At 49.6% G+C, this 21,062-nt stretch overlaps 1 protein-coding gene across 5 annotated transcripts in view; it reads left to right on the top strand.

The window, feature by feature from the left end:
• Positions 1-12,512, top strand: part of GRAMD2A (GRAM domain containing 2A) — a 50,392-nt gene extending 37,880 nt beyond the window's left edge. For all 5 annotated transcript variants that reach the window (XM_044438782.1, XM_044438784.1, XM_044438783.1 and 2 more), the window contains 7 exons: positions 614-712; positions 3,890-3,961; positions 5,540-5,602; positions 6,623-6,779; positions 7,814-7,913; positions 8,015-8,122; positions 9,381-12,512. In XM_044438782.1, coding sequence (XP_044294717.1) covers positions 614-712; positions 3,890-3,961; positions 5,540-5,602; positions 6,623-6,779; positions 7,814-7,913; positions 8,015-8,122; positions 9,381-9,384 — 603 coding nt within the window. In that variant the 3' untranslated portion in view covers positions 9,385-12,512. The remainder of the gene's footprint in view (positions 1-613; positions 713-3,889; positions 3,962-5,539; positions 5,603-6,622; positions 6,780-7,813; positions 7,914-8,014; positions 8,123-9,380) is intronic.
• The last annotated feature ends 8,550 nt before the right edge of the window (positions 12,513-21,062 follow it).

Below are 21,062 nucleotides of genomic sequence, written 5' to 3'. Positions count from 1 at the left end.
TGCCTGATTGGAGGCAACAGGCCCGAACAGAGTTCCTCCCTGGGCAAGGAAATCTGACAGTGAGGTGTGATAGCTTCCATATAGTCTGAAGTACCTGAGCCTGCCTCATCTTGGAAGCTAAGCAGGATCAGGCCTGGTTGGAATCTGAATGGGTGACTTAATGTTGAGAACAGTCCACAGAGCTTCGGCTAGGGGCAGTATAGAAATGTAAATAGTTGTAGCAGGGGTGGTGGTTAAAAGTGATGCGTTGGAACTTAGGAGATCTGGGTTTTAGTCCCCACTCAGCCATGGAGCTCATGAGTGACCTTGGGCCAGTGCCAGACTCTCAGCCCAACCTACGTCATAAGCCTCTTGTTAGGAGGATATGACTGAGGAGGAGGAGGAGGAGGAGGAGGAGGAGGAGAATTATGTAAGCCACTCCTTCCTTGGAAGGGAAACAAGGGATGTAAATGTAAGAATAAATAGGAATCAGAATGGCTTCCTTCCAAAATAAATATAGCTAGGATTTGATGATTCGGCAGTCAATAACCAGAAAACCAAGAAATATATTACCCTCTAGTCCATTCATGCATATCTGGCAACTACCTCCTCCTTTCCCTGCTTCCATTTCCAGGTGGTTATTCCTGTTGTGTCTGTCCAACTGATAAAAAAGCACAAAACGGCCCGGCTCTTGCCAAATGGACTAGCTATTACTACCAACGCCAGCAGAAAGGTAAGTGCCATTGGCCAGATCTTCCCCCGTCTTCCCCCACCAGCACCGCTCCGGGCGTGTCAGGCACAGAGCCATACCGCTGCGCAGAAAAGCCCCAGTGTTTTCCCTCGTGCAGACGTAGCGTAGCCGGGCTTGAAGGTCTTCTTGCCCTGTGAAATTTAAAATGCGTAAATAAGCGAGGAAAAGAAAACCGCACGCGGCAACTAAGGTGCAAACATACAACCCACTGGGCCCTGTTGCTCAGTGAGGGTGTTGCAGGTTAGCTGCCGGTGGATCATAGGACGTTGGAAGAGTGGGGTCGGAAGGGGTCGGAAGGCCGTCAGGACCAGCGCCCTGCTCAGGGCAGGCCTGCACACGCTCCCCAGTTCCATTCTTGTACAGCTTCAGCAGTCAGGAGTTTTTTCCCGATCTCTAGCTGGAACCCGGCTTCCTGTAACCTGAGCCTGTTGCTCCGTGTCTTGTACTCTGGGAAGATTGAGGTGAGATCCTGGCCTTCCCTTTTGTGACAAGCCTTCCAGTACTTGTGGAGCGCTACCATGCCTTTCCTCGGCCTTCTTTTCTTGAGGCTAAACATGCCCAGTTCTCGCAGTCTCTCCTCACAGGGTTTTGTTTCCAGTCCCCAGCTCGCCCTTGTTGCCCTCCTCTGAACCCTTCCCAGCTCGGCTGCATCTTTCTTCAACTGTGGTGCCCAGAACTGGACACCGGACTCCAAATGAGGCCTCACCAGTAAAGGGGAACTAGGACTTCACATGATTTGGAAGTGATACCTCTAATACTGCAGCCTAAACTAGCATTTGCCACTTTTGCAAAGCAAGTCCAGAATCGCATTCTGGACTCACATTCAGCCTGGGCTCTACGGCAGTTCCAAGATCCTTCTCATGTGCGGTGTTGTTGAGCCAAGTGTTCCTCATTTTGTAATGACTCATTTTTCCTAAGTGAAGGACTTGGCATTTGTCAAAAGTCCAGGTCATGGCTTGTCACTGTGTGGGCGATCATACACTTTCCGTGGGAGAGGCCCTCTCACAGGGATCATGCCACTGAGTCCCATGCACACCCTCTGTCCAAAAAGAGGAAACCCCTGTTAGTCTTCAGGGGCACAAGGTGCCCTGAGCCGCCTCCTGTTGGATTCCTATCATCTGGTCTTGTCTCCAAGCCTCCAGGCTTTCTGGAGCTCTTGGCGATCTTCCCTGGCCGCTGCTTCATTGCAGATGGGTTTGACTACCACCCCAGTTGTCTCCAGCCACACTTAAGACAGATGCTGTAGCCCGGCATATCCGGAGGGTTCGGGTTGAGGAAGGTGGGAGTGGAAGGTGGGAGAAACTTTGGACCAAGGGTCAAATCCAGCCTGCCTGCGGTTCTATTGCTTTTCCCCTGACCCCAATCCTTGGTGGTTTCCCAGCTCCTGCGGAGGGTTTTTCCTCTCTTCTGAAAGGTTGAAAAGCCTCTCCTAAGGTGTAGGAACCAGCAGTATGAAGTTTGAGTTGAAATATGCCAGTCTTTTAGCCCTTCCCTTTTGCCCTCAGCCTTACCTGCCATAGGTATGCAGCCCTGAGGGCTTCTTCAGAATGGAACGATTCTGGCCTGAAATATGGTCTTCCGCCTATGTGAAGGTGTCACGAGCCTTTTGCTTTTTATACCCTCAGTGTTTCTGTGTTGCCAGCTCTTCTGTGGTGTCTTCTGACATCCTGGCCTTTTGTTTCCATGGTGCATGGCTCCCTTAATAATTGAAAATCCCCTTTCCATCTCTTTGATCTAAATGGCTCCTGATCTTTTCATTCCTCCATTTCTTGAATCGGTTGCGTCTCCTCTGAGACAGGCCTGCCTGATCTCCTGTTAGTTGTCTCCTGTGAGCAGCTCCGCCATGCAGTTCTTGCAGCTGAGTGTGGAGCTCATCTTTCCTCCTCCCTCGGACAAGTGGGGTGAGGGGAGGGACGTGGCCAGGGCACTGGGCAGAAAGGGAAGTCTGGTCCTGTGGAAATCCCTCTGCAGTGGGAGATCACAGACCCTGCCTCGAGAGTGAAGGGCTTAAACGCGGGTACTCTGCCTTTCAGGTAGCAAAACTTGCCCATCAGGGTTCCATGCAGAGTAAAAAACATAAAAGAATTGCAGTCAGGCTGCAAAGCAAATTGAAGGCAGGAAATGAAGGCAACGCCCCCTGTTGAAACTTGACGTGCAGGGGTGGGTGGAATGTGGCTTTTTGTTGGAGCCTTTTCACCGCAGCTACATGAATCTTGGCTTTTTGGTGCCTGACCATCAAATTTTCCTTTCATGGACTTCCTGAGCATGAACCCTGCAAAACGTTTCCGGATACATGCATGCTTTCCCCTCCAAACCACCCCTGGGATGGGGGCGGGGGGTAGAAATGGCTTGGGGAGAAAGCCCCTCCCTGCTCGGTCAAGCCCTGACTTGTGTTTCATTGGCAGGATGGACAGTTGTCCTTGCACAAGACCATGTCCTGCTTCCTTGAGGTTTGGCCGGCTGCTTCTTAACCTCTGCTTAACCTTTGATGCTCTCCAGCGATCACACTATACCTCCCATCATCCCTGATGCATGCTAGCTAGAGATGATTGGAACAGTAGTCCTACATATCCAAGTGGGCACCCAGTTGGGGAAGGCTGCTGTCGGGGTGGGACCGCTTTCAGCCTGTGGATGAAATTAATTTTGCATCAGTGCTCGGGGATGTTCCAGTGGTGAGCAGGGCCAAGGCCAGAAGAGGCAGGGCCAGTACCCAAAATGCCATCATATTTCTATTTAATGTATTTGCATCCAGTAAATAAGCTTTAGGAAGGGCATTTCAACCTTTTTCTGGGGAAAAATACAGAAAAGCTTGGAAACCAGCAAACAATTGGGGGTTGGTGGAAAGTGGGGAAGGGACTGTGGGTTTCTGTGGTTTCCCAGGGAGTCAGGCTGGGAGCCTAGATCAGCCTTCTCCAACCTGGTGCCCTTCAGAGGCATTTGGACCACAGCTCCCAGAATTCCCATCCAGCAGGGCCGTGGACTGAGAATTTTGGGTGTTGCAGTGCAATTGTTTCTGGAAGACACAAGAGGTTGGGGAACGCTGCCTGAGAGTTCTGCATCCCGGGGAGCAGCCTGGCCAGCCCCTTCCCCAAATACTTTCCTCGGACTTTGTGCTTGGGATCGGACCACTCAGTGCTGCCCGTTTTCCTTTATTTCCAGTACATCTTTGTGTCCCTGATCTCCAGAGACAGTGTGTATGATGTCTTGCGAAGAGTCTGCACCCATCTGCAGGTATTTCTTGCCGCGGCTTCTACTTACTTATCCTTCTGTTCTGTTCAGATCCCACCTCTCGGGCAAAGCACAGCTCTCCAAGTGGGTAGCAGCACACAGCTCTCACTCCCCAGTCCCCCCATCCTGGCTGGGAAACACTCTCTGTGCCATAATATAGAGCCTCTGCACAAGCAAAAACAATTGTTTTCAAACCTCAGGTCATTCTGAGAAGGTGGGATCCTGCTTAAATTAGGACAGTTAGTGCCCAGAATGAAGGTTAATGATAGAAGCTTCCCGGCAATAGGCTCTGTGCAAGAGCAAGGCTCATGTGTGTGAATGCACAGATGACTGCTGGAAGAACAGCGGTTACAGGTAAGCAACTTGCTTTTCCCTTGCAAGGATCGGGGGCTCAAGAGCCAGTGTGTGCACCACATCTGGCTTGGGGCCAGCTTCTGAGAGTTGTTTGTGGCTTGATAGACTAAGGGGGTGGTGCAGGCCGAACATTTCCTCCTCCTCCTCCTCTTGATTTGTTGGTTTCTCGCTAAAATGGGAACAGAGCCTTCTCTTGCTGCATGAACAGTAATCATAGGACTTGGCTCTGATGAGTCGGATCTGCCGGTTCTATTTACAGCGGGTGTTGCGGTGCCCATGGCGACTCCAGTGGGACTGTGTGTGTCCGGCTTTTCTCTTCCAGCACTCGGGTGTGGTGTTCGGGCAAGGGGGGACTTCCCTTTTTAGTTGTCTGGGTGAAGCGTCAGCCTCGAGGGTTTCTTGAGACACAAGAACGCTCAGCTTGGAACACTCAAAGGCAAAAGCCGTGCAGCGGAACCGAAGAGAGACGCCTGCAGAGATGTGGGTTTTCTGGAAAAAAAACTGGAGCCTTTTTATATACTCGTGATATGAATTTGCATAGGATCACCTGCATTAGAAAAATTTAAGTTTGCACTGGAGTGTTTTCTGATGGCCCAATTTGGTAGTATAATTTCACAGGCATATTTTACTTGCATTTAGTATACTGCCAGATAAAAGAAAAGCTTTTGAGCACCAGGGTGGTGTCGTGGAGTGGTTAGGAGTGCAAGGAGAGGCCCAGGTTCTAGTCCCCACTCAGCCTTGGTGCTCACTGGGTAACTGGTGGTTGTTGTAAGGATGTGACCGAGAGGAGAATTATGTGAGCCGCTTTGAGTTCCATGGAAGGAAAAATGGTGGGGTAGAAATATAATAAATAAATAAAATATTAAAGATTATCCATGTCATTTTTTGTCCCATTTCAGGGCAAGCTAGACATGCACATGGTGGGCGTGTCGTGAGTGGAGCCGGCTGGAGCCAGGGGTCAGACTAGATGGCCCGGGAGACCCCTTCTGACTCGCTCTGTTTCTATGTGTCTATGTATTTGACCTGTAATATTTGAAGGGAGTGCAAAGTTAAGCTATATTTAGGCTTCAGTCTTACACCTACTCACTGAGGATGAAGCTTCTTTAACACAGTGGTACTAGTCTGTCTCCGTAGGCAGACATAGGATGTCCCTCTTACCCACAGAGATAATAGACTCGGGGGCACATACTGCGTCAGTAATTTCTCTGCCTTCCCAATTCTCCACAGGTTTCGAGCAAAAAGAGCCTAAGCTTGAAAGAATTGACTGAAGAGCCCGATGCGGTGTCACTGGTAAGACTTAAGTTTCTGGGAGGAAATCAAAAGCCCTCTGAGCTGTACAGTTCCTCACAACAGGCCTTTTGTCACTGGGCGGTTTCTGCAGCGGATCTGAAATATTTTGGAGCGGAGGAGGCCTGGATGTGTAACCCTTTGCTAGAGGAGTCAGTGCATGAATCCTGCCTCTTGGCTCGCCCTCAGTGGCTAAGAGCAGAAGTTATCTGGCCTTATCCATGAGAAGCTTTTAAAGTAGCTGGAGATGGAAAGAGGAGCCTTTCCCTCTCTAACTGCAGATGATCAAGCCCAGTTCAGCCTCCCCTGAATATGCCGTTTACTCTGATTGTTTGCTTGTTTAATCATCTTGCTTTTCCTCCAAAGAGCTCAAGGCAATGCAGATGGTTCTCCCATTCCTTTAGCCTACCTGTGAGGTAGGCTAGAGAGAATGACAGGTCAGCTTCAGTGCCGAGAGGGGATTCAAACCTGGATCTCCCATGTTCTAGTCCGATAGTTTAACCCAGCTTTCTCCAATCTGATGGGCTGCAGATGTGTTGGATTGTACCTCCCAACATGCCTGACCAAAATATCAGGGGGAAACCAGATTGAGGAAGGCCGCTAAAATCGCTGCACCACACTTGGTATTTTTCTGGTTCAGGTATAACGCTGCAGATATTTTAACCATGGTTGCGAGGTATGGGACTCCTGCCCTTCACTCCTGCCCTTCTCTTCATTCTCTCCATCTTCTGAAGTGCTTCCTAGTTTCTTTCCCTCTGCTTTACACGTGTCCTGCCATAAAGTCATTTAATGCAAACCAGACACAGCAACATAGGTTGAACTGTCCTTGCAAAACGATGGTTTTGGTTCAGTCCATGCAGAACGCTGTTAGTTTTGCCTTTATTTTTTTAAAACTGTTGTATACCGTCCACTACAAAGTAATCTCAGGACAGTCTTAGGAAAAAACCCTTGTCAGAGGATGCTTCTGTGATGACCACAGTTCTTTTTTGCAGCAAGTTGACTTGCGTTTTGCACCTTCCGCAGGAGGTGATTGTCCCAGAAATCAAATGGAGGAAGGGCGCTTCAGCGTCGCTCTCACTGGCCCTCCCGGATACGGGCTTCCAGTGCATCCACCGGGCTTCCATCAGCAGCCTCAGCACGAAGGAGAGCTCCTGCAACTCTGAGGAGCCGCTGGTATCAGGTGCGGGGCGGCAGGAGGGTGGGGAAGAGTCCTTGGTGGTGCCGCCACTCTTGCGTGCTCACGGGCACGGCTTGGCTGGCCACCTGGGGCAGAGCTCCCCTGAGGAGCATTCTCTGCAATGGGCAGCACAGATGGTGTGGCTGCTCCAGGGACCTCCGTCCCTCCCGGTCACCCCAGATAATCCCTCGCCATGCTGATTGTCTCTCTGTGCTGCTTCTGAAGGCAACGCCTTCGCATCTGCTGGGCAGCACTGATCATAATCATTGCCAGACCCCAGAGACACGGTGTTGCCCTTGTGGCACCCCAGGTCGGCCTGCAGGATGCTGGCGTGAGCGTGTATGTGCACACATGCACAAATACTTATATAAATCCTCACATCTGTATACATTAAATACATAAGCAAGTGAAAAGACCCATCTCTTTGTGTGTGCATGTGCAATTGTGTATGTACGAGAGGGTTCTTCAGAAAGTCTCCACACTTTTTAAACTTTTCTGAGCAGGGCAGTTGGATCTGCAAGGCCCAGGGAACGAAATAAGGATGTGCAAAACACTACTTTTTAGTATAGATATCTTTGGTTTTTTATACTAAAAAAACATCCACAAAAATAGTGAGCTGACCCTTGCAAGGGGGTCTGACAACCATTTTTTTAAAAACCTTTGGAATATTAACCATGACATTTTATATTCCAAATTCTGTTCTGAAATAAAGCACTTAATGTGATAAACCATTTTTCCTTCCTTTTGACTTAGTTAATAGGTAAGTTTCATTAAACTTCATGTATTTTAGCCACGTTTTACCTTATCCTTCAACTGGGCGCACACTCCAGCCTGGGTGTGTTGAACGAGCAGGTGGGTTGATTAGCTAACGTGTGTTTGGAGTAGGCTCATTTAACACAAGTTTGCCTCTACAAAGCACTTTGATGTTCCTGCTTGACGAATCCTCCAGCTTTGTCCATTGGCGCGTGTGTCTCTTTGCGTCTTCCCTTCTCTGTGTGTTTCATTACTCAAGCTGCCTGCACCTCCTTGTGTTCCAGAAAGTGCAATAAACACGGAGGAAGAGCTGGAGGTGGAGCAGAGCTGCAAAGCAGCATTGAGACCCTCCGATTATCAGCTGCTGAAAATCTTCATTGTGCTGTAAGGCTGAAGGCAAAGTTTTCCATCTTGGCAGCAGTTTTCCTTGCTCTCTTGTTGGCTCACCCCTGAACAGTTTCTCTCTGTCCTGTCTCTGCGCTCAGGATCTGTCTCCTTGTGGTGTCTTCCTCCTACCTGGCATTCCGCATCTTCCGCTTGGAACAACAGCTCTGGTCTTTGAATCGGGACTATCTCTCCCGGGTACCCCGAAGGTAAGGAATGCCAGCAATTGCAACATCTGCTTGGAAACCTATTTTCCCCAGCTGGAAAATAGGAACCAGATTCTTCTTATTCTGCTGGTAGTATTGTTTTTATCCCCCTTTCCTTTGAGGAGCTTAATCTAGTGTTCTTTACCCCCTTTATTTTATCCTTGTGAGAACCTTATGTGGCCAGTTATGATAAAGACAGTGACTGGGTTCAGACAACAGGATAACCCACCCTCAAGAGTTGAATCATGGTTTGCCATGTTGACGGTACCCAGCCACCCCTGCAGAGAAGCCATGGTTGGTTGTTGGGTGGTACCTGTGAGTTGTTCATGTTAAACAAACCGTGGCTTTTTACCAGAGTTGGGTTTGGACAATATGATAACCCGTGTTTCAACAACAACCCACACTTAGCCCAGACTCAACCTGGGTTGGGTTACTGTGCTTGCTGAACCTAACCACTATGAGGTCAGGGCTGTGGAGATGTTGTTTGCATGAATGCCCCTGAAGCCAGCCAGTAACCTCCCCAGAATCAGCCAGCAGGATTTGAGTGTAGGCCTTCCCAGCGCTAGTCCAACAGTCTAAGCACTGCACCTGGATTTGCTTTTCCTTCCACGGACTGAGGCGTGGATGGGGCGGCATTGCTGGAATACTGAGGGCAAAGAAGTGGGAGCACCGCTGGCCAAAGAACTAGCTATATTAAAATAATAAATCCAAAACTTATATCCAGCTTTATTTCCAGTATAAATCCATGCAGATAACAAACCCAAATGCATCGCACACAATCCCAACATCAAAATAGCAACTAAGACCAATAACAATTTCTGGAGAAACTAGTCCAAATGAGGGAAACATTTTTTCAAAAATATACCAGGCAAATAGTCAGCCTGAAGCCTTTTGGAATAACCATGTTTGTGCCAGTCGCCTGAAAGAAGAGAGTACGGGAAGCCCAAAGCGCCTCCGTGGACAAGGTGTTCCCTGTGAGGGCTGGCACCCCTCTGGAGCAAGGGGCCAGGGAATCTGGAAGAGGGCCTGCAGGGGAGTGCAAAGAGGACCGTGGCTTGGGCCACCCACTCCATGGCCTCTCTTCCTTCTCAAAAGCACATGTGCACACAAACACACAACATTCTTCACTGTTGGCCACGTATCATGGCATTTAAACGAGGAGAAATGCTTTTGTCTCAGTCACAAAACTCTGGGAAACTCGGAGTTCTTATCAAAGTGTCCCAGGCCCTGCTAATTCAGAGCTCACCCTCTGTTTTCACAGGTGACCATGGCCCCAGGCGGGTCAGCGATGGAGAAGACAGCACCTTCTGGATCCTTGCCATGTCCAAGTAGTTAATATGGCTGCCATGAGGACAGAGCCAGTGGATCCCTTCTACTTGATCTCCCTCCAGGACAAGAGCTCTTCCTTTCCAGCCATGGAACCTGGAAGGGCTCCTTCCAAGGCTGGGATGCCCGGCCTGCTAGCTGTCCTGTAGACTCTGCAGAAGATTCCTTTAGACTGCTGCTACACTTGTGATTGTGGTTAAGCGTTATCCCTGGACTAGGTGTGTTCGTGGCAGTATCTCTAGCGCCAACCCTGCAGGGCCTTGTTGACCTCTGAAGACATTCGGGCCAGTGGTTCTTGAGAGCTTCCAGGAAAATTGGCGTTCAGTTTATGACTTCTTCTGAAGCACCCTCCTTTTTTCAGAACTGCAGCAGCATCTTGTGACTCTGCCTAAGAAAGACCAGAAAACTGTTGAGGCTGGTTTGCGGTCATATCCAAATGGATCTTTAGCAAGTTGTTCTAGCAGGACCCTCTGTTTACACGGGCAGTCCTTGCTGTCTGCTTTCCCTTAATCCCGGCATAAGCACCAGAAAGTCCTGGATTTTTGCAGCAATAAAGAACACAAATGAAATTAGACTGGCTAGTAAGGAATAGTCTGCAGTGGATGAGGTACCAGTCGGAAGCTGCCCCTTTTCTGCTTTGCCTGACCCTCTGCATTCAGTGTCATGAAATAACCTCCCTTTAGACCAATTTTCTTGCACTAACAGGATTCCTGTTACCCAGGGAATACCCTCCAAGCAACTCTGCGTCACTGCAAAACTGCAGGAGTTGCTGAAGTGATGTTCAGTGGTAGGGTGACAGTGGGACCCCTGTGAGGTGCCAGGCAGGCCCTGAGCGCTCAGAAACCGTGACTGACTTGAAAACAAATTCCTGAGGCAGGGGAAGGAGCAGGAGAGGTGCGAGACGAGACGTGAAGAGAACATGTGTAGTCCTTTAAAGCACTTTACATTGGCCTGCTCCAGTTAATCAGGGACTCAGGAGCTTGGCACTGGGGGAGAAGACGGGAAACGGGTGAGGTGAGTTCTCAGGCTGCATCCCTTTGCTTCAGGGAAGGGACCTGATGCCCTGTGGTTGCACCAGCTCTTCCAGTCTGAAGCAGGTGGAAGCGAGCGAGCCGAGACCTGTACACGCAGCTTGGCATGCTCCCATCGCCCTGCAGCTCGGCAGCAGGAGAGTCTGCCAGTCAGCCCTGAAGAGAGATGGCGGGATGCGCGGGCTTGAGCTCCTCCTCCGCATCGCCAGCCATGGAAATCTCGTGCCGCTGGTCCCGGCAGCCGGGGCTGCTTTGAAGGAGGATGGCCTTGTGCTGTGACCCCCCGCCACTGCCAGTGCCTCTGCCGCCGCCGCCTTGGGCATACGGCAGAGCAGGCCCAGGGTGGGATTGCTGAGGCAGCACTTTCCTGGGAAGATGGCCATGCTAGATAGAAGAAAACGAGGGTTGCCGTGTTCAGGAGCCACCCTGAACATTTCGAGTCCGCCAGAAAACCTCCCAGGTGAAGTGAGGCATACGAGCGAGCAGACGAGCTGTCCTCTGGCCTGCCTTGCACGCCCCTCTTGAAACTGGCCTCTTTCAGGAGCAGGGAGCTCTGTGCATGCGGCTCCTCTTGGGCCGAGAGCTGGCTTTGAAAGAACATTCCACTTGGGGGACTGGTCTGCCCCACGTGCCCAGCACAGCCCCCGCCCCCCGGTGCGTCGCATTAAGATTTGGAAGCACGTTGTTCTTCAGTGTGATGTTGGCCTCAGGACTGGCCCTGCCACAGAGCAAGGCGATGCTTGCGGGGGGGGGGGGGCAGGATTCAGGGGAGCAGATGAAGGCAGGAGTGGATGTCTGAATCATGCAGGAGGCTGAGGAGCTTGGCCTCCGCTTTTCGGGGAGGGGGCATTACTGAGACAGCAAGGTATGATTCCGGCTAGCATCGGGCCAGTCAGGCCTGGCCGTCTGTCCTGTGCCAGCTGAGAGGGCATCCTGGCCTATACCCTGATACTCTCTGTTCCTGCACCTTGCAGGGAAAAGCGCGAGTGGAGAGCAGCAAGTTTTTCTGCTGCTCTGAGAAGGTCCCCCCAGTGCACAGTTTTAAACCTGCACCTGGTAGGAAAGGCCAGTCCTGAATGCGGGAACAGCTCTGCACTGGAGAGCGGTGGGCTTGTCCAGGGGCCCGTCCTGGCAGGCCCCCGGTGCGCTGGGTTGCTCCCTGACAAAGGCCCGGGCAGCCCCTCCGCACCTTGTCAGCGGTAGTGGCCGGCAGGCAGAGCAGGCGTTTGCCATTCCCGTGGAGAGCATGCGGGGGGATTGAAGGGGCCGCTCCTGCACACAGCTGCGTGGTGCTGAGGGGAGCCCAGAAGAGGCTCCTGCAGGGCTCTTGGGCCCCAGGAGTGCCGCCTGCTTGAGTGGGCAGGTTCCAGAGGCCTGGTGTGTGTGGCCCTGTGTGAGCACCGTTCTTGCCACCCGCTTCTCTTCTCCCCCTGCTCCAGGCCTGTGCCAGAAGTTCACCGGGCTGCTGGACAGCTGGTGGCTTCTCTCTTAGCAATAACGACTCAGGTGTTAAGCATTTCGGTCCAGCAGGCCCTCGTCTGAGAGGGGACTGCTCCGTGTGCTGAGTTTTGTCATGCCTGCAAGGCCTCTGTGCTTTTGGCCGCAGGCAGCGAGTGGGAGCGGTTCCAGACAAACCAAGCTGATGTGGTAGAGAAAGGCAAGGAGGTCCTGGAAGTAAAACAAGGCTGGATTAACACCGAGGCGCTTTTTGCTGCATTCTTGACCAAGTCTGTGCTCATGCACAGTGGTTCAGAGCATGAGCTATGAGTCCGAAGTCCCCAGTACAAATCGCAGCTGAGCTGCAAGCTCGCTGGTTGGTCGTCTTTGGTGAGCTGCGCGCTCGCGCGCTCTCTCTCTCTCTCTCTCTCTCTCTCTCTCTCTCCCTCCTCGGGGCTCCCCAACCCTCCACAGCTCTCTAATATGAGAATAACGACCATCCTACCTTACAGGGTTGTTGTAAGGATTGTTGAATAATGTATGTGAGGTGCTTTGAACAGTTTGGAAAAGCGCTTTATAAATACTAAGTATTATAATTAGTGTTGTGCAGTGTAAGCAATTCTGTTTCTTTACTTTAAAAAAAATAATTGGGCCTTTCAGAATTATAGCACAAAGTTCACAGAAATCCATTACTCTCTGGCTGTGCCCTTCCTGTGATGTTGGGGAAGATGCTTATGCCCAGTGGATACACAGCAATTTTGCAAGTCCCTTCAACCTTCACTGACTTCTCTTTATCTCTAGAGTTCTGTAAAATGGGCTGCTTTTCGGCAGGCGGGATCTCTGCTTTTGACCAAGGGTGGCTGTGTAAAGTAAAAAGCATGCTTTTTAGCTTCAAATGTGCAGGGCACTGGACAGCCTAAGATTTCCATCTCTTTGCAAGGCTGCGTTGTCAGGAGTTTCTGACAGTCCTTCCCGTTCTGCCTCAGCCAAAATGTAGCAAGCAGGTGGCCTTTTTTATTATTATTATTATTATTATAACATTTCTATGCCGCCCCTTGCCGAAACCTCGGGGCGGCTTACAACATGATAAAATACATTGAAATACAATAGTACATAATAAATTACCATTAAATATAAAAATACAAAAAAATACATTGATTTACAAATACAAAATTAAAATTATCAGTATAAAATAAAAATATAGGAGGAGAAAGAGAAGGAAGAAGAAGTTGCCCCGGCCAGATCATATGTTTTAACAATTGAAATGATGTTTAAATAAAAAGGTCTTTACCTGGCGCCGAAAAACCAGTAACGACGGTGCCAGGCGGACCTCTTTGGGGAGTGAATTCCATAGGTTGGGCGCCACCGCAGAGAAAGCCCTCCTCCGAGTACTTACTCTCCTAATTTCTTTCATGGAGGGTTCCTGGAGAAGGGACTCTCCCGCAGATCTGCCCTGGATGATGCGTTAGCTCTCCTCACCGCTGCTCCTCACACCAGAATGGGCGTTGGGTGAGCTGGTGGACCAGCCAGGGCTGAGCGCCTCCAGCCACCGCATCCAGTCCCCTCGCACCCCCCGGAAGGATGCCCTGGACGCGCTCCGGCACAACTGGCTTTGTTAACGCTCCTTTTATTCTGGCCCAGACAGGGGAGGTGGTAAGGAAGAGAAGCGGCAGCCAACGCCAGGGCCTGGTTGCTCTCCAGCTCTGCTCCTACCAAGCCAACAAGCTGGAGCAGCGAGGAGGGACAGGAGCAGCTGGTGGCGACTGCAGGAAGGTGCTAGGCCACAGCAGTCTGTCTGAGAGCCTCACGCAAAGGTCTTGGAAGCACTGCTCCTTCGCCTGGGAAGTTGGTCAGGAGGCTGCTGTTTCACTGGTAATTTTGTAGGGAATTGAGGTAGGGAAGGGCTACATTCCGGGGAGGAGGGGGCGCTCTGTTGTGCATAGCAGGCTGGCACTGGATGCAGCTGATTTCCTTCCTCGTTCCCCCCCAGTATACATTGGGTGGGAATGGCAGGTGTCTTAATTCAGAACAACCGTCGAGCAACTATGGAGCTGTGTCTGTCTGAGTAAGAAAGACGCCACCTTGCTTCTCTGCTCCCCTTTCCTTTTCAGGAGTGGCAGCTTTTCCTGTTTTAAAAAAGGCAGTCCGGGTAGCTGGCACACACTCCTTGCCTTAAATATCTTGCTTGGCTCTGGGAGTCTGTAGCATCCAAACAGATAGAAAGCTGCGTTCTGGGCATCTGTTAAAATTTGCCCATTCGGATGACCTTTCTAGTTTGACTGAGCTGCTGTGGCTCCACGTTTGATGGCAAAGCCACGAGCGAGTTTCCCTTGCCAGGTTCGCTGACAGCCCAGCTGCCCGCTTGCGCTTACGGTCACGACATAGCGAGTCCACAGACGGCCAGCGCGCACAATGTTCTGGATCCATCTGTTCCATCCTTTGCAAAGTGTGGCTAAAAATACACACCCCACCCGTCTGACCAAAAGGTAACCATCAGGTAAGGGGGGTGCTGTAATCTGCCCAGAGGCATGAAGGCAACAGTGAGGAACAGAGGTCGGCATCTCAGACTTTCCACTGACTGCAACCAAATGGGAGTTGCAATTTCTCTGATTCAAAACATGACTTACAGTCCTGTGATAAATGAACTGCTTTTGCAAAGTGGGGAAGAAGGCATGCAAGCAGAGTGATAGGCTGGTTTCACAACCGTGTATGCATGCAACTAATTTAATGTAACTGCCTGAACACGCAGCTGTCGGGAGTTCAGGAGTTCACCCTTCAGCTGTTGAGAGTTTGGTGGAGACCAGCCAAGAGCATTTTGTGTGCCTCTGTGGTCCACATCCGCTTCTGTACACTTGCCCCTGTGGCATGCCTGCCTGTGGACAGGTGTTGTCTCCCTTATGGGGATCTCACATATGTGCAAGGCCTGAGATTGGGGACAGCTGGTCTGTTCCAACGTTGAATCTCAGAGGTGAAGCCTTCCAGTTGGGAAGGCAACTGACTCTTGGGATTGCTAAAAGTAGTCGCGTGTTTTAACACCAGCAAGTGAGGCCCAGGTTGGGATACCAGCTCTGGGTGCCACGGCTTTTGCTGAGCTTCCCCAGCCTGGTCCCTCCCGATGTGCCCGACAAATCCCAGGAGCACTGAGGTTTGTCTGGCGTAAGCCATAGGCGCTGGGAGCCATTATTCCCATGTGCCATTGTGCAAGCTTGTGATGCCAGGTACCAAATGAGAAGGTGATGCTGCCAGCTTTTTAAAAGCTCTAAGCTGGGAGAGTGGCTGTAACAACTTGGCCTTCCATCCTGTTGCTGCATCGGTCAACATTATTCTTGCTCTTGCCTGCTGTAGCAAGCAGCGCTTTCCCCCAAAGCAGGCAACAGAGTGGAACCGGAGCAGCTTCTTTGGGCCTCTGGAAATTCCAGCCATACAGCTCCCTTCCACAAGATCCAGAGGGAGGCCCTTTGCCATGCCATGAATCTGGAAGAAAGTGAGTACAGGCTGTGAAACCCAGCGGTCTGACCTTCAGCAGGGGCTGTAGTGATGGTATCTCAGCGCCAGACCTCCTGCATCTCAGGGCTTTTTCCAGCCGACTTCATGTTGGCTGCTATACTGCTGAATAGGGAAAGCTGCTACTGGGATGTGCCCAAATTGTCATGTGTAACAAAAACTAAGACTTTGGGTCTTATCCATGTAACTGTTGCTAGGGGAGTCCTGTAGGTTAAGACTTCTGACGTTCTGCAGTTGGGGCGACCGCAGAGTGGGCACCTCCTTCTTCCGCTAGTTAAACAGCTGTTGGGGTTTCAGACGCACCTCAGACTGAATGGCTCTTGTGTTGCTGACATTGAAGCCAGCAGACATCTGCGCTCTCAGGAGGGGCTGTCTGGATGATGGCGTGAAAGCATCTGAGGTGCTTAGCAGCATTTGTCTCTCCCCTACCCCGAATCAGGCTGTTTTGAGAGCAAGGAAGATATTTCATTGCATGCAGAGGAAAGCAAAAACTCTCCTGTGTATGATACATACAGTTGAAGCATGACAGAGGGATAGTGCTGCTCCCTCTGTCCCCTTGTTTACAGAAGAGCTTTGCATAATCCTCTTAGTGAGTCTTAATCAACCTAGCCTGTCCTTCCAATTGCAGCTATCAGAACTGTCACTCTCCCTTTTAATAGTTCCTTAGCCATCCATAAGAAGTGTCAAGGGTGGCCATGATGGACTCAGTTAAGGCCTCAAAACTGCCAGATGTGTCCAGTCTTTTCAGGCCCACAGGGGCTTCCACTTTCAGGGAAACAGAAGGGTACGCCAACATTTTAGATTCTGTGTTTGTGGTCCAGTGGATCAAACACAGCTTAGCAAAGGGCTGTTGCTTAAATGGATCTACTCTTGCCGCTTCAGCACTGCCAGCTACAGGCAGGGGAGGGCCATGGAGTGCCTGAGGGATTTGTTGTTAGTGCCACGAAATGAACTGACCCATGGCAACTCTGTGAGACAGCCCTGCACAGGTTTTATAAGCACAAGGCTGTGGCTTCCTTTGTAGACTTGATCCATCTCTCATTTGGTCTTCCTTTTCTTTTTCGTTTGACTTTCCTTAGCACTATTCCAGTGAGTCTTGCCTCCTCGTGATGTGCCCTGGCATTTCCCTTGCTTCATGGGCCTGGGAGATCCCTGTGTCTCTTGCTTCCCTGTTTAACTAAGTGGAGCTTGAGCAGTGAAAGAAACAGCAGCCCCTGGAATTCCATGTTAGGAGAATGCCAGATGCTTCTTTCCTAGAGATGCTTGTGAACCAGCTGCAATTCATCCCATACAGGTGACTGGTATGTTATTGATGATTTCCAGCAGAATGCGACTTGCACTCCTGCTGTCCGTAAAATGCACACATGAAGAGGCTGACAAACCACTGGAGTCTTCCGCTGTGCTCCAGTGGTCCCACTTCCACCCCTCCGTATGGTATAAATTTGACTTGATTACACAAGCCAGACATCTCTGCTTGCAACATCTCCTCTGAAAATGTGCATTGTAACCTCCTGCACTTCCCCGCTTGCCATCTTCAAGAACTTGGTGGTGATTCAACAGGACTCTACAGCGTGACTGTCTCAGCCCTTGAAGCATGAGAAGAAAGTAGTTCTGGTAGGAGATGATTCTTTCTAACACTTCTTACTTGCCTGGGACAGTCTTGATTCTTATTCCTGTCCCTGATACATCACTGTCCAGAACTGTCCCTTTTTGAGGATGCCTTGTCAACATTTTATTAGTTCTACTACCCTGTTTTTGCTGCATATATAAACCAATCACTCATTTTCTCATTCTTCAGGGAAGTAAATGCCTTCAATTTTAAAGAAGAACCTATGAAAGAGTCTGTTGTATTAGCTTTAGGGGCAACTGGGAGAACTGTATGCTTAAAAGCTCCTATATGCAAAAACCTTCCTGTACTTGGAACATTTAAAAAGTCTTCCTAATGTATTGCCTTCCTACATGCAATTTCTCTTCCTCCTCCTTGTTCTTACTAGCTGCTCATACGGGAGGTAGTGATTCTTGAGATAACGCATTTCCCAGTGGAGCAAGCTATCTCAGACTTTTTCTCTTTTCAAAATAGACTGATCTACTATAAAACAGTCACACCGAAGTAAAAAAGTCACACTGAAATGCGGGACCACATTTCAAGAAGTAGGGATGCAACCTAAGTGAGAAATGAGACTTGTACAGATAGGATCTCCTGTGTTTTATAAAAAGTCACTATGGGGTTTAAATAGGGCCAGGGGCCAGGAAATGGCCCATAGCAGTCCAAAGCTCAGGTCAATCCTCTGCAGTGCCCCCTCCCAGGGCAGTTGTTTTGGGGTTGATTAAGATCTCTGCCTAATGGTGTGTAGGGTTTTCTCTTCCAATTTTTGTGGCAGCAGCCGGAGGCTGGACCTACCTGTCTCTGTCCAGCCTTATATCTGTCCATTGCATGATCCTCTTCCATCAAGCAGTTCTGTGATCACATGAGATTACCTGAAGTAGGATAGCATGTGTAGGTGTTTGATATTGAACTCCTGAATGTAAAAACAAGGCTTTATTATCCTTAGTACATACACTAGAGGGCAGCAAAATCTTCTACTTGTGTTCAAGAGGCAAAAATGCCCTTAAGGGCATCACTGCAGTCTGGGCATCCTCCCTTAATCTAGAAACTGTTTCTCTCCCTTCTTGTATTTATTTTAGCAGAGCTGCGATTAAAGCATTACAATGCAGGAAAATGCCTAGCCTGCTGAGGTTGCAGCTAGAGAACATGCCCCCTGGAGACTCTAGGGTCTCTAGAATCTGTGTTTGCAGTATCCGTGATACACACTTCCATGATTACCTATTTCACAGTCTCAATAGCTTTGAGGGAGACTCTTCTTGCAAGGACTAAAGTAGGTGGAACTACAAACCCACAAGGAATGAGCCCCAATTTCACTGCAGTAAATGAAATCCGAAACCAAAACAAAAATAGCCATCTATTAGTTATTTCCCCAATGTATCTTTGACTCCCATGAATTCTATCTTTCCCCCTTTGTTGTCCTTCACAAGCATAGACTTTGCAATGCTACCCCAATTCAGCTGCCTTCACTGTCTTTGTTGCATTTTCTGTAACAGTGTGGCTATATCCGGAAAAGGATAAATCATATTTGGTTCACATGTTTCTGCAGGCTGTAGATGTGCTCAGATTCTGCAATGTTTTCCTCACTTCTGGCTATTTCTGATAGAAGGCCTTATTGTAAAGGGGGTGTTACTCATACATCCAAGACATAGGAAGCTGCTTTGTGTCAGGCCCGGCTCCCCCCTCCCCAGCACAATATTGTCTGCTCCAGCCTCTCCCATTCTAAGAAAGGTTTAGTCCAGATGGTTTGGACCACAATTCTGATTAGTCACAGCTGGCACGGCGCATGGTCAGGGACAGTGGGAATTGCCACCCAAAGCACCTTCAGTGACCCCATTAGGGACAGCGATCTCCCACTGACAACAGCTTGCCAAGGACTTGACAGAGGTCCTTCCCATTACCTGCTACATGATCCTTTCCGACTGAAGAGGATGCCAGGACTGGAACACCTGGGCCTTTGGCACACATAGCACAAGTTGTACTAGTGTGCTATGATCTCTCCCCATATCCTCCCCCTCAAAAGGCCTTCTGAAGTGCCACATGCACAAAAATATCCCCACTGAAGATGAGCCCAAATTCTGTAAACTTCCCCAATGGCTCTGAGGATAAAATGTTGGGGAGAGGGAGGCCCTAGCATACCACTTTCAACTGACTGGAGGAAGAGCGAGACAGAAACAGCACGTGGGAATACAGCCCCAAGCACCACAGTGCTTGCAGCCCAGACTCTCTTCTTAGCTGCAACATCAGTATTCAGGTGGGAGTGCTCCTTGTAGCTGCGCCCAGGAATAAGCAAACACTTGGCCTTCGGTACAGTCTCCTACGCTGTAATCCGGCAGGTTTTTCTTGTGATGCAGGCACCTGGTGAACATTCAAGGCTATCAGAAAGCACAATGTAAGGATTACACTGTTTACTGATTGGGCCTTAACAATCCATTTGTAAAACTGGAAGAGGCCAAGGGCTAAGAAAGTAGCTCTGCAGCTTCCTGCGTTAAAGTCTTAGCAGATCAGCATGGTATGTTGGCCCCTGAGGGAAACAGATACATAGATGAGAGTCTGGAACACCATCAGAAGCTCTGTCAGCTTTTTGACTCAATCGTCTTGATAGATGTTGCATCTGCCACAGTGAGGATGCAAAATAAGAAAGATTCAATTCTATGCATTTAAGCAAGGTCATAAAATGCTCAGCATACCTGAGCCATGAAGATGGGCAAATAACTCGTATCAGGAACTATTCACAACAATTAATATGCTTTTTTCAAAAAGCTCCAGTGCATGCATATCACTCATTTTAGGAAACATTCCACATACAAAGTAGCTGTAAGAGAGCACTGAAAGACAGCCTGGCTACCAGCTCTTTTCAAGAGATGGTGATGGTGCATTTTGCGGCTTGTTTTGAGGAACGTCTCTACAGATGTTCCATACAGCCACAAAATTGGGAAGGATGGTATGCAGCCAAGTCCCTCTTGGATATAAGCAGGGCTGGCCATAGCATTCCACATGCACAGATGGATTAGGTCTTGATGGCAGTGTAGAGGGATGGCTTTGCCAGAAAAAGTGCACATGCCGAAGTTTTTGCATGTTTGTCCCAGTTTACAGTGTGTGTTCTAGTTTCCCAGGTAACACACTCAGTTTGTGCAAGGAGCAGGCAATGCTGAGCAGCAGCAGCTCCAGGATCTGACACTGGCACGACTGGTTTCCTGTTCAAATGGATGGGTGCCAGAGCAGTTTCATGTTTGTGCAAGGAGAGCCTTCCGTGCCACACCTCTTGGGCCACTTGAATCCCTGACAGATGTCTGTCCAGTTTTCCTTCAAAAATACCTATAACCTCCCCCAGCAACCTCTCGGTTGAACTGCTTGACTAGTTTAAGGCCACGGCATTCATAGTTCCCATTGGCAAGAGAGTGAATGGCAAGCAGTGGCTGCAGCCACTCCTCTTCTGCATTTCCAGCACAACGCAGAAACATCCCACATTGCTGTGATGTGGAGCCTGCAGCACATCGCAGTATTGTAACCCTCAGCTACCTTGCCATGGTACTGCAGGCAGTGGACACCACAGACCTATAACGCCTCAAGGGGAGCGGCTCGCACTGCTTTTGCTCGTTATGCGCTTTTGTATACAGAACAGAGAACTTGGAGATGGCATACTTGGTCCTTACACCTCACCTGCAAGGGTGCAGGTATTCAGGCTCACCTGCGCATTGCTATAATTGGTTGCGATGCAGATGCCATTTCTTTCCCAATAAAGGAAGCCTTTGCCCTTCCTCTAGTCACTAGAGTTTAACCACAGTTTTCAGCAGAGTTCATTTTAAAGCAAGCTTGGGAATGTTAGATACCAAGAAACCTTGTTGAGTATCGTACAGAGAGATTAATATTACTATGTTCACATAGACCGCAAGGACGGTTAGCGGACTTACCTTTACTAAGAACAATGTAAAGAAAAAATGGCCGCAGGTCTTACTATTCTTTGTTCTCACCTAACAGAAAAGTGTTTGTCTTTCTCTACCTGTTCACGCCCTAGATATCTGAAGCTGTTTGCTTTTTT

The sequence above is a fragment of the Varanus komodoensis genome, unplaced genomic scaffold (assembly GCF_004798865.1).
Source record: "Varanus komodoensis strain SLA01 unplaced genomic scaffold, ASM479886v1 scaffold33, whole genome shotgun sequence".
Taxonomy (NCBI): Eukaryota; Metazoa; Chordata; class Lepidosauria; order Squamata; family Varanidae; genus Varanus; species Varanus komodoensis.
This window is presented reverse-complemented; position numbering and strand designations above follow the sequence as displayed.